At 41.7% G+C, this 14,061-nt stretch overlaps 1 protein-coding gene across 11 annotated transcripts in view; it reads right to left on the bottom strand.

Annotated features, from left to right (window-relative positions):
* Positions 1 to 1,253: 1,253 nt before the first annotated feature.
* ARMT1 (acidic residue methyltransferase 1) overlaps positions 1,254 to 14,061 on the bottom strand; it is a 65,946-nt gene continuing 53,138 nt past the window's right edge. For all 11 annotated transcript variants that reach the window (XM_079971527.1, XM_079971524.1, XM_079971513.1 and 8 more), the window contains 6 exons: positions 13,049 to 13,249; positions 9,177 to 9,350; positions 8,132 to 8,374; positions 7,154 to 7,390; positions 2,143 to 2,877; positions 1,254 to 1,931 (listed from right to left, as the gene is read on the bottom strand). In XM_079971527.1, coding sequence (XP_079827653.1) covers positions 2,689 to 2,877; positions 7,154 to 7,390; positions 8,132 to 8,374; positions 9,177 to 9,350; positions 13,049 to 13,249 — 1,044 coding nt within the window. In that variant the 3' untranslated portion in view covers positions 1,254 to 1,931; positions 2,143 to 2,688. The remainder of the gene's footprint in view (positions 1,932 to 2,142; positions 2,878 to 7,153; positions 7,391 to 8,131; positions 8,375 to 9,176; positions 9,351 to 13,048; positions 13,250 to 14,061) is intronic.

Raw genomic sequence — 14,061 nt, forward strand, 5'->3', positions numbered from 1 at the left:
CCGCAGGTAAACCAGCAGAATCTCTAATCTGTCGCAATTGCCCATTGCTAGGGACGCACACTCTAGATCACTCCCCAACTGGACAAAGAAATGGAATTTCTACAGACTACAGCAACTCCTCCTCTCCAACCCTCCTCTGCCCTGATGCTGCACCGAGTACCGAGGTGGGCACAGCTAGGGGAGACCAACTCCACCCTGCTCACCCACCCAGGTCTCAGTGATACAGACCGGTTCGGCCTCCTCATTCATAATCAGATCATGGATGAGGGAGGCTTTACTCAGAACCAACCTGGCATTCAGCAGCAACAGCCACAGACTCAAGGGCTGGCTGATAGACAACCACAATTCCCCAGGTTGGAGGAAGGGCTAGCATATGGCACAGTCACTAACTGCTTTTTGCCATATGCCCCTTCCCCGGCTTGTGCTTCCATACCTCTCCTTGTCGAGAACCACTGAGATTAGGGTGGCCCCTGCTCTCCCTAGCTCCTCTCTCCCAGGTATATCCTACGTCCCTTCATTTAAAAACAACAAAACCCCCAAATTTTAAAGCACACACGTTAAAAGCAGTTAAAAACAATTCAAAACACTTTAAACAGGGCAATAAAAACAGCAGCAGAACCTTCCAGGCCAGGTGGGAAAGGCCTGTAAAGCAGGACGCAGGTCCTCCAGGACTCAAAGCAAAAAAAGCTGCATCCCCCTCTGTTCTCTTTCCCAGTTTCACAGCCAGTCACATCTGAATACATGAAGGCCAAGAAACCATAATAAAACAGCTGACTTGGTAAATGTCTAAACTGCTGCACCAACATCTAAGTGGCACCGAAACTTAAAATTGCTAGGTCAATTACTGAAAACAAATTAGAACCACATGGTGTTAATTAGAACCACATGGTGTTAATTACTTAATGCAAAAGAGATTCATCATAGAGTACTTAAATGCTTCTATTTGTTCCATTTCTTTTTTGCTTTTTCAACTATATGCATTATGGAAGAGGTGGTAAATCTTAAGAATATGGAGCATCATCATCAAAGTTCTGTAACAGAGCTGGACAAAAAAAAACCTGGCATCATCTGTCTGTGGGTACATGGCAGCAAAACTAGAACTATTTATGGGTGGCACCAGACAGAAAAGTGTTTCAGATTAACTAATCCAGAACAAATAATGCCCCGTTTCAATTTTCACCATGACTACCTCAAATTTTTAAACTCCCAAATTTTATGCAGGTCTACTCAGACAAAAGTCCCACTAGATATGATGGGGTTATTGTCAAATACAGATTTATTCATTTTCAGTACTGTAGACCAATACAGCTGCTGTTCTAGAAAACAAGCGAAAGTAACTCCTTTCTGACTTTACTGTACTATATGCACACAAACTGGAGGGGTAAGAAAGGGAAAAGAAGAAATGGGAATGAGAAATTCTAATGGGAAGGCAGAATTGGGCAGCTTCAGAAAGCAGCAGGGGTTACATAAAGTGGGGCTGGGATTGTAACTTGCACATCTGTGTCCATCTGTGAACAGTGCAACAGAGTGTTCTTTTGCAGCATTTCTTGTAAGCATTAATAGTTGAATGAGGTGGAGCTCTTGGATTCATCTTTTTTTGTTCTATTTTTTGTCCAAGGAATTCCGCAGCTGCAACTAATCTGTCATGTTATTCCCATTTGCTCTCAATTTTTAAAACTGTTAATCTGTCGTAAGAAATATAAATGAGTGATACGTAAGAGGGGAATCAAAAATCCTGTTGAACAGCTCTCTTAAAAAAATTTAAAAATCTTTGGCACAGTTTTTAGGATGTTCTTCATCTGTTAACTAAAGACAGTTGTAATGTGGCAGCTTGAGTAGAAAAAAACCAAAAGTACTGTAGTGGAGAACAGCTATTAAAAAAAAGACTGGAAAGAATGCAAACTGGGATGCCTTGGTGTGAAAGTGCTGAACTGATTACAGTGGTACCTCGGGTTACATACGCTTCAGGTTACAGACTCCGCTAACCCAGAAATAATACCTCAGGTTAAGAACTTTGCTTCAGGATAAGAACAGAAATCATGCTCCAGCCATACGACAGTAGCAGGAGGCCCCATTAGCTAAAGTGGTGCTTCAGGTTAAGAACGGACCTCCGGAATGAATTAAGTACTTAACCCGAGGTACCACTGTGTTGTGCCCAGCCAAAAGAACATTAATGACTTGTGGAATACTTTTATCTTTCGTTTTGCAAAACAAGTGCATTGACACATTAACTTGGATCCCAAGAAGGACTCATGGTACAGGGTTGGTGGAAAGGAACTTCTATGGCCCCTAAAATAAGGAGACCCTCTGTGGTGGGGTGACCTGCAGCAGATGAACTGATCAAAATTGGGCTCAGGCAGCGTCCATGAGCAAAGTCTCACTAATGGATGACAACAGTAATAATGTTCTTTCCATTTTTGATATCCAGCGCATAAGATGTTCAGCTGTAACAGAATGCTGTTTATTAAGATACTTCATGACTATTGAACTTCATGGGTGTTGATCGATCTTCTGAAACGTATTACAGACATTTACATTTTTTTTAAAAGCACTCTCACTGTAGGCCCTCTATGATTTTATCACCAACATTCAATGTCAAATCCTGGAACATTTATACTAGCAAAGAGAAGAGGACCACCAGGACAGGAATTCTACTCAGTCCTCATTACTGTTGCAAAGGGAATGTGTTCAGTGGAGAAGCTGCAATGATCCATCTTGCCTCACCGAAATATCTTTGAAGCAGACACAGGGAACAAAGTGATGTGGATGGGAATGGATCAGCCCCTCTAGACGAGTAATTATTTCATAGTCGGGAAGAGCCATGGTGGCAATATTGAGACCCAGCATTCGGGAGACGACCTCTCTGAAGTCCGCCAGCTGTAAAAAACAAAAGGGGGGGGGGGAGAGAGATTAAATTATATCTCATGTCTCCTCCTCCCATACCAATCTGTCCATGCCATAAGCATCTGAAGATCTTCTTCAATTCTCATGCCATTTATTTTAAGGTGGGTGGTGGGCAGGCAGAGAGCCTTTGGGGTGAGGCACCCTGCCAAGGAATGCAGGGAGTGTTCCTGGTGTCTGTTGTTATTTTGGGGCCAGAGGAAGATGATTTTGCTTGTTTGCTGCCCTTTTAAGATGCTTGGGGGTTTATACCAATTTAAGTTTGAATGTTTTATGCTGCTGTTTTATTGCTATTGCTATTGCTATTGCTTTGTTTGTCTGAAAAGGCTTTTGTTTTCAATATTAATCCTAACAAAAAATAACACATTGCATAACAAAAATGTAAATGAATGTAAATGAATGTAACCAAGAGCATATTACAAAATTATAAGAATGTAAATAAATTCTATGAGTTATATGTTGTCCTCAGTCTTATCATTGCAAAACATAATAGGTAAGTGCTGGACAAAGTTCTATAAATTTAGTTTATTGTCTTTTTTCTCTTATATAACATGTAAAATTGATTACTATTATTATGTTCCAAATCCACTCAAGCCAAGCTAAAAATGATGATGCTTTCCACACTTTGGTAATTTCTTAAAAGATTTGAACCTATTTCCAGGTCTAACTCTCATACTGTATCTTGTAGGTAATTCAGTAACAATATTTTTGAGTAATTTAATAACAAATATCCAGTCTTTTCTAAAATAATAATTTTGAATGGTAAACCAACATGTCTGATTTACTGGGCAGCATATATATGTGTGTGTGTGTGTGTGTGTGTGTGTGTGTATACAATTTGCACATTGACCATTACATCTCCAGCACTTGTCGTCACAGTATACCCTAGAAAGTACCGCACGGTTCTATCCGAAGAGAGAATTAGGATTCAAGGTGACCTTAACAAATTGGAGAACTGGGCCAAAATTATCAAAACCAATTTTAACATGGACAGATATGAGCTTCTGCACTTAGGCAGGAATAACCAGCTGCATAATTCTATGATTCTATGCTGGGAACATGCAATATCTCTGCAGCAAGAGTGCCACTATAAAGAAGTTGTTCTCTTCCTTTGACTTTATGCTGCGCTCCAAATTGTTTTGTTCTGTCTGTGGTAGGAGAGAGGTTTTATATTGCTATTTTTGTTTGGGGGGGTTGTTTTAGTTATTATATTTTGCATTTCTAATGTATAATGCTTACTTTTGCAGAGAATTTTATAGATGGGTAGCCATAGAAATTTTAATGAAAACAATGATTATCATCATAAAAAAGAAAGCTTACAATAATTTATAAAATGCATAGAATGCAAACTATGAAAAAGAAAATTATTGCCTTTCTAGTATAAAATCACACCAAGAAACGAGCCCAATGTCACTAAAAAGCTTTACATCTGCTTTCCAAAAAACCAAAGCGGGGTGTTAAAATTTGGCAGGGACTCTTTGCAAGGATGGGGAATCTTTTCTCTGTTGATGGTTATACTCCCTTGGGTGGGCGTATTTATTGGAAGATGCCTCATGCGGATGGTGAGTGAGATCAAAGCCAGAAGTGGGTGGAGCCAGAGCCAATGGTGTTTAACAATGTACTTGAGTATCACCGTCCAAGGTGGTTTGCCAGACTTGGAGGCTACAGCAATGGCCCTTGACTTTTCCCCCTCATCCTCCCTTTGCTGTTTCTGTTTCTCTCTCTCTCTCTCTCTCTCTCTCTCTCTCTCTCTCTCTGTGTGTGTGTGTGTGGATGGGACATGTGTGTGTGTGGATGCGTGGTGTATATGCATGTCTGTGTTGGGTGTGATGCAGTGGCTCTCTTTGTTACATAATACTGAATAAAGATTATAAATTAAAAGAAATTATAAAAAGGTAAAGGGACCCCTGACCATTAGGTCCAGTCATGACCGATTCTGGGGTTGCGGCACTCATCTCGCTTTACTGGCCGAGGGAGCTGGCGTACATGTGGCCAGCATGACTAAGCCGCTTCTGGCGAACCACTTCAGGCATACAGGTACTCACATAAAACAATAAAAAGTTGCAGAGGGGCTTGTAAAACCCATCTAGTCTAAATGCCTAAATGATGGCAGGAAACCCAGAACTAGAGTATACCCAACAGGTGGCTGTCTAGCCTCTGCCTGAAGATGTCCAGTGTGGGAGAGCTCACCTCAGCAGAAATGCACATCTCCACAGGAAAAAAATGCATGTGGAAATCTAGCATGACTCAGTAAGGCTAGATCCTTGACCTCTAGCTTTCTGTGCAGAAAGGATTTTATTTATTTATTTTGTATGAAAGAACAGTCAGTCATATGAGTCCTTGGATTTTATCTGAAATGATAAAACCCTGCTTCAGGGTTTACCACCTCCATGAAAAGTACTGAGTAGTCAGAAAGAAAGAAAGATGGATGGATGGATAAATATTCAGCTTAGGTTTCCTTTCCTGCTCAGTTCCAGGAAAAAAGCTGGAAGCGATTGTCTTCTGCAAAATATCCAACTTGAAAATTCAATAACTTTTAGTCAAAGCAGTTGAGGAAGAATCTGAAGTTCTGTTTATTTTATACTGCAACCACACATTAAATATTACACACTTCATTGCGTGACTTGAATCAATGCCAAAATATATTCAGATATTTGTGGTTCATTGTGTCCAAAAAGGTCCTTTTCCAAATGCTTACAATTGTTTGTGCTCTTTAATCTGGTGTTATTAGAATAGGTGGCATTTGATGCAACAGATTGCATTATCCTTGTTTTGAGAATAAAGACAAGCTGTCAGAAATCTGCCCAAGAGCAGTGCTATTATCAAATGAAGTGCTTTCTATAAATCAACTACTTTTATTCATGGAAAAGGGCAACCACTTCTATTCTATGAGTGCTGTGCTATACTGTGTGAGTAGTTTAATCTCAAAGCTTTTGTATAAAATGCAGAAGCCACTCTGGCTGTGAAGGTGTAAGGAAGGTCTGTCCAATATTTTGTAGGCCCTGGGAAGAGGCTTCTTCAGAGCAAAGCAGAAGAGGCTACCCTGGAACCCCTTCAATTGTCATTGGACTCCAACTCCCATCAGCCCCACCCAACATGGCCAATGGTCAGGACTGAAGGGAGCTGTAGTCCAACAAGCTGTGGAGAGCTTGGAGGGAAGAAAGGTGAGGTGCTTACATCTACTCTGAGACCATTTGAGGTGGAACGATTGTGAGAATGTAACATTAGCTGGGGAAATAAACAGCCCTGGCTGAAGAGCAGGAAGAAGTGAATGCTTATTTGTTTCACATGGAACCAACACAGCCAGTAAACTGATCACTATGATGCCTGATTGCCAACTAGTCCCCTAAGAGGTCTATAGAAAAATATTTTACACGTAAACCCCTAAAGAGTAGTCAGTGCTTTTATATTTGTAGCCAGTGCCATCAGTATAATTACCAATATACTGACTCAATGAAGTTTGGAAGTAGGGTGGCAATTATGTATTTTATATACAGAAGCCTTTAAGACGTTATACAGCATCCACCCCACAAATTTGTGATCTCCACAGCTCAGGGTGCTTTTGAGTGTGAGAGATAGGGCAAAAAGAGTTGGACTGGCAAATTCTTTTTGGCACTGGCTACCTTAATGGGCTTGAGCTGGACCTAACGGTCAGGGGTCCCTTTACCTTTACCTTGAAATGTAGTGATGTATTGAAGTGAGAGCTGATCGCTGAAGAATTGATGCTTTTGAATTATGGTGCTGGAGGAGACTCTTGAGAGTCCCATGGACTGCAAGAAGATCAAACCTATCCATACTTAAGGAAATCAGGCCTGAGTGCTCACTGGAAGGACAGATCCTGAAGCTGAGGCTCCAGTACTTTGGCCACCTCCCTGGAAAAGACCCTGATGTTGGGAAAGATTGAGGGCACAAGGGGAAAGGGACGACAGAGGACGATATGTTTGGACAGTGTTCTTGAAGCTACAAACATGAGTTTGACCAAACTGTGGGACGCAGTGGAAGACAGGAGTGCCTGGCGTGCTCTGGTCACGAAGAGTCGGACACAACTAAACAACTAAACAACAACAACAACAACCTTGAAATGGCATAAATAATACAGTAGTAAAAAAAGAAGTCTTCTTTCACTTATGGAGTTTAACTTTTTGCAAACTAAAGAGTATTTTTAAACTCACACCAACAAAAAGGAATATGACATTTAAAGCACCAAGTTGCTAAATGCCAAGAGATGCTTGTCAGTCATATTGTTACATACCTGTTTCTCTCTTTTCATCACTGCCTGTAGAGTAGATTTAAGTGTTCCCAGTTCACTGGTAGCAGATTCCAGTCTGCTTTTGGCCTTCTCTTTATCTTCCTTTGCTTCACGCTCTACATCATGCAACTCTGATTTGACAGAGGTCAGCTGCTTCTCAGCCTTTGCCTTCATCTTTTCCAGTTTCTCTTGGGACTTGCTTAGATCTTCTATGGTTCTGTCCTGCTCCAGTGTCCTGATCTGTGAACAAATTCCAGTTGCCTCAGGAGGGGTGTAAACAGTAGGCTATCTAGCACAAGGGGGTATAAAGCTAAACTACATAAGATGTGAGAGATCCCTGCTGAGATCTCTTGAGGTTTACATTTTTTATGTAAAAGCAGCCAGTTTTGATTGCTGGGGTGCAGAGGATGGTGTGGTTAACCTTCTGCATGCCCTCGCGCTGTTTTATTGATCTAAATCCTGCTACCCCAGATGGCTATTTGCCTTGTTGAATAAGACATTGTATATCTCCCCACCCACCCCCCACCCCCGGAATAAATTGCAGCTTTGGCTGGGTGGGGGTGGTTCGATTAGAAAATGGTGTGAAGGGAAAGTTAAACTCCACTCCCCTTAATGTGGGGCTGAAAATGTATGCTTTGGAGTAATCAGATGCGGAGAGGCGGAGAAGCCAGCAATTAATCTGGGGAATTTTTACACAGGGTGTGTGCTCTACTGCCAAGGCCCTTGCCTACATTTACCCAGAAACAAGTGGTGCTGAGTAGACTTCCATAGGCTTGTGTTATTAGCTACTAAGACATTAAGCAGAAGTCCAAGATTCTGAAGAACACAAATTTCTCAGCATTTCTAAATTGTTCTATTTTGCCCAGTACTCAGCATGAGCTGAACAGTTTTGGATACACATATGTAAAATTTAAACTATCCACTGGCATTTGTGCACCTTTTGAGCATGGCTTAAAAGAGATAGGTATCATATTCCCCCACCTTCAGTTCGTTGGTGTCAGCCAGTTTAGCTTTCAGGTCTGTATTTGTTTCTCTTGCTAAGACAAGTTCATTCTGTAGTCTGTCCACCTTTTTTTGTAGCTTTCTGACCATCAGGTTGGCATCATCTCTTTCCACAGCCAGGGCTGTGCGCACTTGCTTCTCTTCTTCTAGCTGTGCTATCTTCTGACGCAAAAGTTTCATGTGTAGCTCTTTGCTGTCAAGCTGCTCTTTTTGAGTTCTCAACTACATTGAAAAGTTAAAAAGTAGTGAACACACATACACACATCACAAAATCACACTTCACCGTGAAATGTAATGATGAATATTTATTTATTTGCCACCTGCAGAAAACATATGAATGTTAACATTTTTTGCAGATGTTAGTGGGATCTTTGAAGGGCAGACAAGGAATGCCGCCAAAGATCAGCAGGAGGTGGACACTGACTTGGGACAGTGGAGATTTGGGTGACTGAGTGGAATGGGTTACTGTTTTAGGATGTTGTCTAAGGGTTTGCATCTTTCTGTTTTTCTCGGGGAATGGAGATTGCTTTTAAGACTAAGCTGCATCTAGGCAGCAAATCACCCAACAGAATGGCTGTTGTGTGGTTGAGAAATGGGGTCAGAAAAAGCCATTGGGAATGACACTGTGTAGTGATGAAGAATTCTTACCTGGACACTACAAAAGAGATGACTGACCCCATAGACTACTCATAGAGGAAACCATATTTTTTCTCATACATGGTCCTAGTAATGATGTTCCCACTACCCCGGAATCTCTAAGAACTGTAACTTCTCTCCCAAATTTCTCTCTTTTGCTTCTGCTCAAAGGTCTGTCAAAAGTGATGGGGAGGATTTTGCCAAAAAGCTCAAGGCAGCATACATGTTTGTCACTCTCTCCCATTTTTATACTCACAACAAACCTCCCTGATACTGATCTGACACTAACTGCTAGAGTAACTACCCCATGCAGGTCTAAATAATCAGGCACTGCACTTTATTATGTTTTGAAAAGTGGTATTCTGAAATCTTGCTCCACTTTTCCTACCTTTCTTTGTAGATTGCGAGCCATGATCTTATTCTCAGTTAACGTGTCTCCTTCCAGTTTGATCAATTGGTCTGCACGAGCCAATACTGCATCCAACCTCATATCAAATCCAATATCCGCTGCCATTCTGTCAAGATTCATCCTTTCAGAAAGTTGATCCAGGAATTTAAGATACTTCAGAGAATGGGAAGAAATGCAGAAATAAATGAAAAGAGGCAACAAAAATACATTCAAATAGGGAAAGTGCTTTCTTTTTCCCTAGTAGGTGCTTTGATAATGTAATTATTTCTATACATAACTGGTGGAATTCAGGCAGAGTTCGTGTGCACAAAACAGGGTCTGCTTGGCTATAGGAAGACTTTATATCAAAACAGACTATTGGTCCATCTAGCTCAGCAGTTCTGAGCTGGCAGCAGTTCTCCAGGGTTTCACCTGGGGGATGTTCCCAGTCCTATTTGGAGATGTTGGGCATTGAACCAGGGACCTTCTGCATGGAAAGCAGATGTCATACCTCTGAGCTACAGTTCTTCCATATCTTCTCACTGGGCCAGGCAGCAAAAGCCCCTGAACCACTCAGAAAGGCTATGCTGGATGACATTGTGGACATGCAATGGTGGTGGAGAAAAACTGCTTCATTGCCATCTTCACACCACAGGGTAGGTTCAATAATGTTTCTTACATTTCATTGGACTAGTTAGCAGTCACATAAACATAGCCACTTTTCTTTAATAAGTGTACCGGATTATCTAGCACTAACTTCCCCTGAATTCCATATTGATTTTTATCAGCATGCCTTCCCGCAAACACTCAGCCACCAGGGTCATATTACTTCAGCAAACATCCAGTTGAATGACCCATTCCCTCCCAGAGCCACAGTCACAGAATCATCTAGCAGGTGGGAAAAAATGTTGGATTTTGACCAAGCTGTCACTCCCCTGATTCATATGAGAAAATGACCTCCTGCAGACAGTTCTCTCTCAACACCAGGAAAGTCATTTAAAAAGCAACATGTCCTAAATATGTGTTTCTCACAGTAGGTGGTTTTGAAACTGGGGCCAAGGTTAGCTGGAAGGAGGCTGCATAACATGACCTATAAAGAAAATTAGCTAAGAGGCAATATGTGCAGGAAAGATCAGTTCTGCAAAGAAAAAGAAAAGGAAAGAAAGAACAGCTTGCAGGGATACATATTAGATTTTTTTTTAAATAATATTTATTAAAGATTTTCAAATATAACAGAAAAAGAAAAACATCCAAATTTAAAACCTTATTTTCATTGGCATCTTTCCAGGACTTCCCCTCCCCTCCCCCTCTTGTATTCCAATTCTTTCAAATAGATTCAACAAATTCTTGCCCCAAATTTTAAAATTATTATCATTGGCCCAATTTAAAAAAAATATTTTCCCATCCCCTAAAATCGACCTGTTCCCTTCCACGAGTTCCCCTCTTTAATATGCAATACAGATTAAGATAAACAGAAAGATAAAAAAAAGAATAAAATGTAATTTAACACCCTTTGGATTCCAAATTTCCCTCCCCACTTTCCCGGTTGCGTTCCCAATGTCCATCAATGTCTACTGTCATCCTGGAGCTCCCACATCTAAACCACAGTCCTTCACCAGTCCGCTTTGCCGTCTTTTTATTAGTCTTTGCCATCTTTTGGTCATCTTTGGTTTCACATGTCCAATCTTGGAAGGAGTCTATCTTCCAACTTTGTCCAGTTCTTGTTATTCTTATTGTTCTTGTTGTTCTCTCTCCTCCTCTTTTTTTTCCCCCCCCCTGCTCTCCTGCACAAATGTTCTAATTCCAAAAAGCTTCTAATTCCTCTGCAGAGGCTTTGTTATTCAGGAACAAAACATTACATCAAGTCCCTTCCATTCTTCAATAGATAAATCTATTGTCTCCTTTAGTGTGTAGACCTCTGTAGACAAAATAGTGTTCCATTTCTGCAGTTTCCCAGGCGATAAAAAGTCCTATTCAAATTTGATGCCAGCAATACTTGTAGTGTCCCACAGCTCCTCTAGAGGGATTATAGTAACTCAGTTTCCTTCCCGATCACACCCAACAGTCAAAGTAACTTATTATTCCTTGTTTTAAACAATTTATATCCAATTTGTAACAAATGTGACCAGCAAAGTCCTCGTAACAAAGTTCTCTTTTTGTTCTTCCGCTTTGACAGCTCCTTTAACAGCTGTCAAAACCTCTATTTCTCCTCTCCCGGCGCTCTTACAGATCGCTCCTGGGGTTTCCGGGGGGGGGTTTGCATTTTAATTCACATTCCACTTTTCTCCTCCAGCCCAGTCTTATAATTTTCCATCGCGAAGTTAATAACTTTATCAAAAAAAGGTTGCACTCGATCTTAGTTGTCAAATCCTTTGCTTTAGCTCCTCTACAACAGGGGGGAGGCTGACTTCCTTTTTGCACCTCCCCCGCTCGCTCCGAATTTAAATAGAATTTTTCCCCTTTTTTAATCCAAGTTCCAATTACTCACGGGTTATTCTTTTAAAGACCAAATTTTCAATGGAAGAAGTCAGCGCTCTCCGTCGAATGGCATGCGGCTTCGCTCGGCAGGGGAAGCGGAGGACTCACAGCACCACCACCCCCTGTCACCCGCTCCGCAGCCTTTAAAAAGGCTCCTTCGCGGGTCGGGGGGGTGCAAACGGTGCCCGCCGAGTCACCATGCCCATGGGTTTCAGCGCCCATGGTTTTTGAGGGTCCCCGCGTCGCCGGCGCGGTAGAACCCAGCCCCTGCCGAGCAGGCTCCCTCCGAAACTCGGAGGGAGTCCGCCATTCGGCGATGGCGCCAACCCGGAAGTCCGGGATACATATTAGATTAAGCTACCATATCAGAATTTTTAAACGCAGAAGTTGAATTTATTTTCCCGTTGTTCCCATTTATGCTATCACACCAATCATGTATATAGCACATTTTTAATGTGTGCAAATCAGAAAGCAAACAACAAGGGCTGTTCTGAATAATGCAGGTCATTGGTGTGTACCAAAAGCAACCCCCCTCCAAATAAATGTGAGTCTTTTAAGGTGCTACAAAGCTCTTTTGTGTATTTGCTGTAACAGACTACTATGACTACATCTCTGGAGCCAAATTAACCAAGATAGGAAACTGCATAATCTTGCAGATCCTAAGAAATGCACTGGATTTCTTTTCAAGCTTTGCTCCTAAAATTAGCTTAGGTAGTTTGTAAGTAACTCTTCAATCTCATATTAAATATATTGTTTCATTTTCCCATTTCCCAACTTCTGGGCAGTTCCTGGAGAGCTTTACATAGTCAGTTTCCTTTAGAGTAGGAATGGGGAACCTCTCCAGATGCTCCACAGCCAGCCTCAGCAGCGGTGAGGGATGGTGAACGTTGTGGTCCAGCAACATCTGGAGGGCCACAGGTTCCCCATCCCTAATTTAGAGGCCCAACTCCTTAAGATTCTTGGTTTAATAATGTGTACAGCTTTTACATTACTAGGATATTGCAGGTTGTAGGTACGGAAACAGTCAGGCAGCAAGCAGTGCTAATCTAAACTCCCAAGCACCCCATGAAACTTCAGCCACTTTTCTCAGCTAGCTTTGAAACTCAAAACTAACTCCTTTTTCTCTGGGCAAATGTAAAAGTTATCCTTTGGGGTTCCTGGCAGTACTCTGCAACTACAGTATAATACAGTTGAAGAACCTTGAGCAGCAGTGGACAGTTACATGAGTTATTCTGATGACTGGAAATGGTCAAGTTTACTGAAAGACTTACTTATTCATCAGAAGATGTTTATAATAATATGATCGAACCAGCATATTGGAACATGAATTCTGTTGCATTTGGGGCTCTCTCTCTAGCTACCCTTGTGCACATACTATGAATAGAAGGAATTACTTTTTGTTTCTCAAGCTTCAAAGCATCTCGTATCACGTCCCCAGATACCAGCTCCGCTTCCAGACACATCAATTGATTGTGAAGTGTCTCAGATTTGTTTTCTGCTTTTCTGGTCCTCTGCAAAACTTCCTGGTGTGATACAGCCTGAGTCTCCAGTGCCTCAGTCAGTTTAGCTAATTGGGTTTCAAGCTGGGATACCATCTAAGGGGGGCGGAAGGAGAAAGCAAACTAAAGTCAGAGACTGAGCTTGAAACTAAACTGTGGTGCAAGAAAGACATTGCCAAACTTTCAGAAATAGATTACACAACAAATAGGCATATGACAACTAGCATTTTAACACTGTATTTGAATAAATAACAAATAGCTATTTCAAGCCTGAGATTGTTTGCCAACCAGCTCTTAAGTATGTATTTGATTACTTGATTGTAATACAGGTAGATGACATCTTATATTGCCAATCAACCATCACTGAACCATCACTGGAATTTGCAGTCCATGTGAGGCTTATAGATCAGGCTTCCTCAGACTTGGCCCTCCAGATGTTTTTGGCCTACAACTCCCATGAGCTAGCAGACCCAGTGGTAGGGATGATGGGAATTGTAGTCTCAAAACATCTGGCGGGCCGAGTTTGAGGAAGCCTGCTATAGATTGTGCCAGGCTGATTCAGTGTGCCAAGCACATACAAAACTTAACTAATGGGGATCTGTCTACATGGACTTCTCCAAATCAGAAGTCCTTCTCAGAAACAAAAGGCTGGGTGGGGTGGGGGATGAGAGACAGATAGAAGAGTAACAGGCTTTGGACCACAGTTTGTGGCAGGCAAGCTGGACAATGAACTAGGTTTCAAGTTGGACAGATAGCCAGAGAAAATAAACAAAGGCTGGTCTGACAACAAAATCCCATTCCATCATTGGCAGGCAGACCTGGGCCAGTAGACCACATACCAATAAAATATGACAGGCCATAGTGTGAGAAGCCAGTAAGACCATGCTCTGGCCAGATACCCAGGAACA

Source organism: Podarcis cretensis (assembly GCF_951804945.1).
Source record: "Podarcis cretensis genome assembly, chromosome: 3".
NCBI lineage: Eukaryota > Metazoa > Chordata > Lepidosauria > Squamata > Lacertidae > Podarcis > Podarcis cretensis.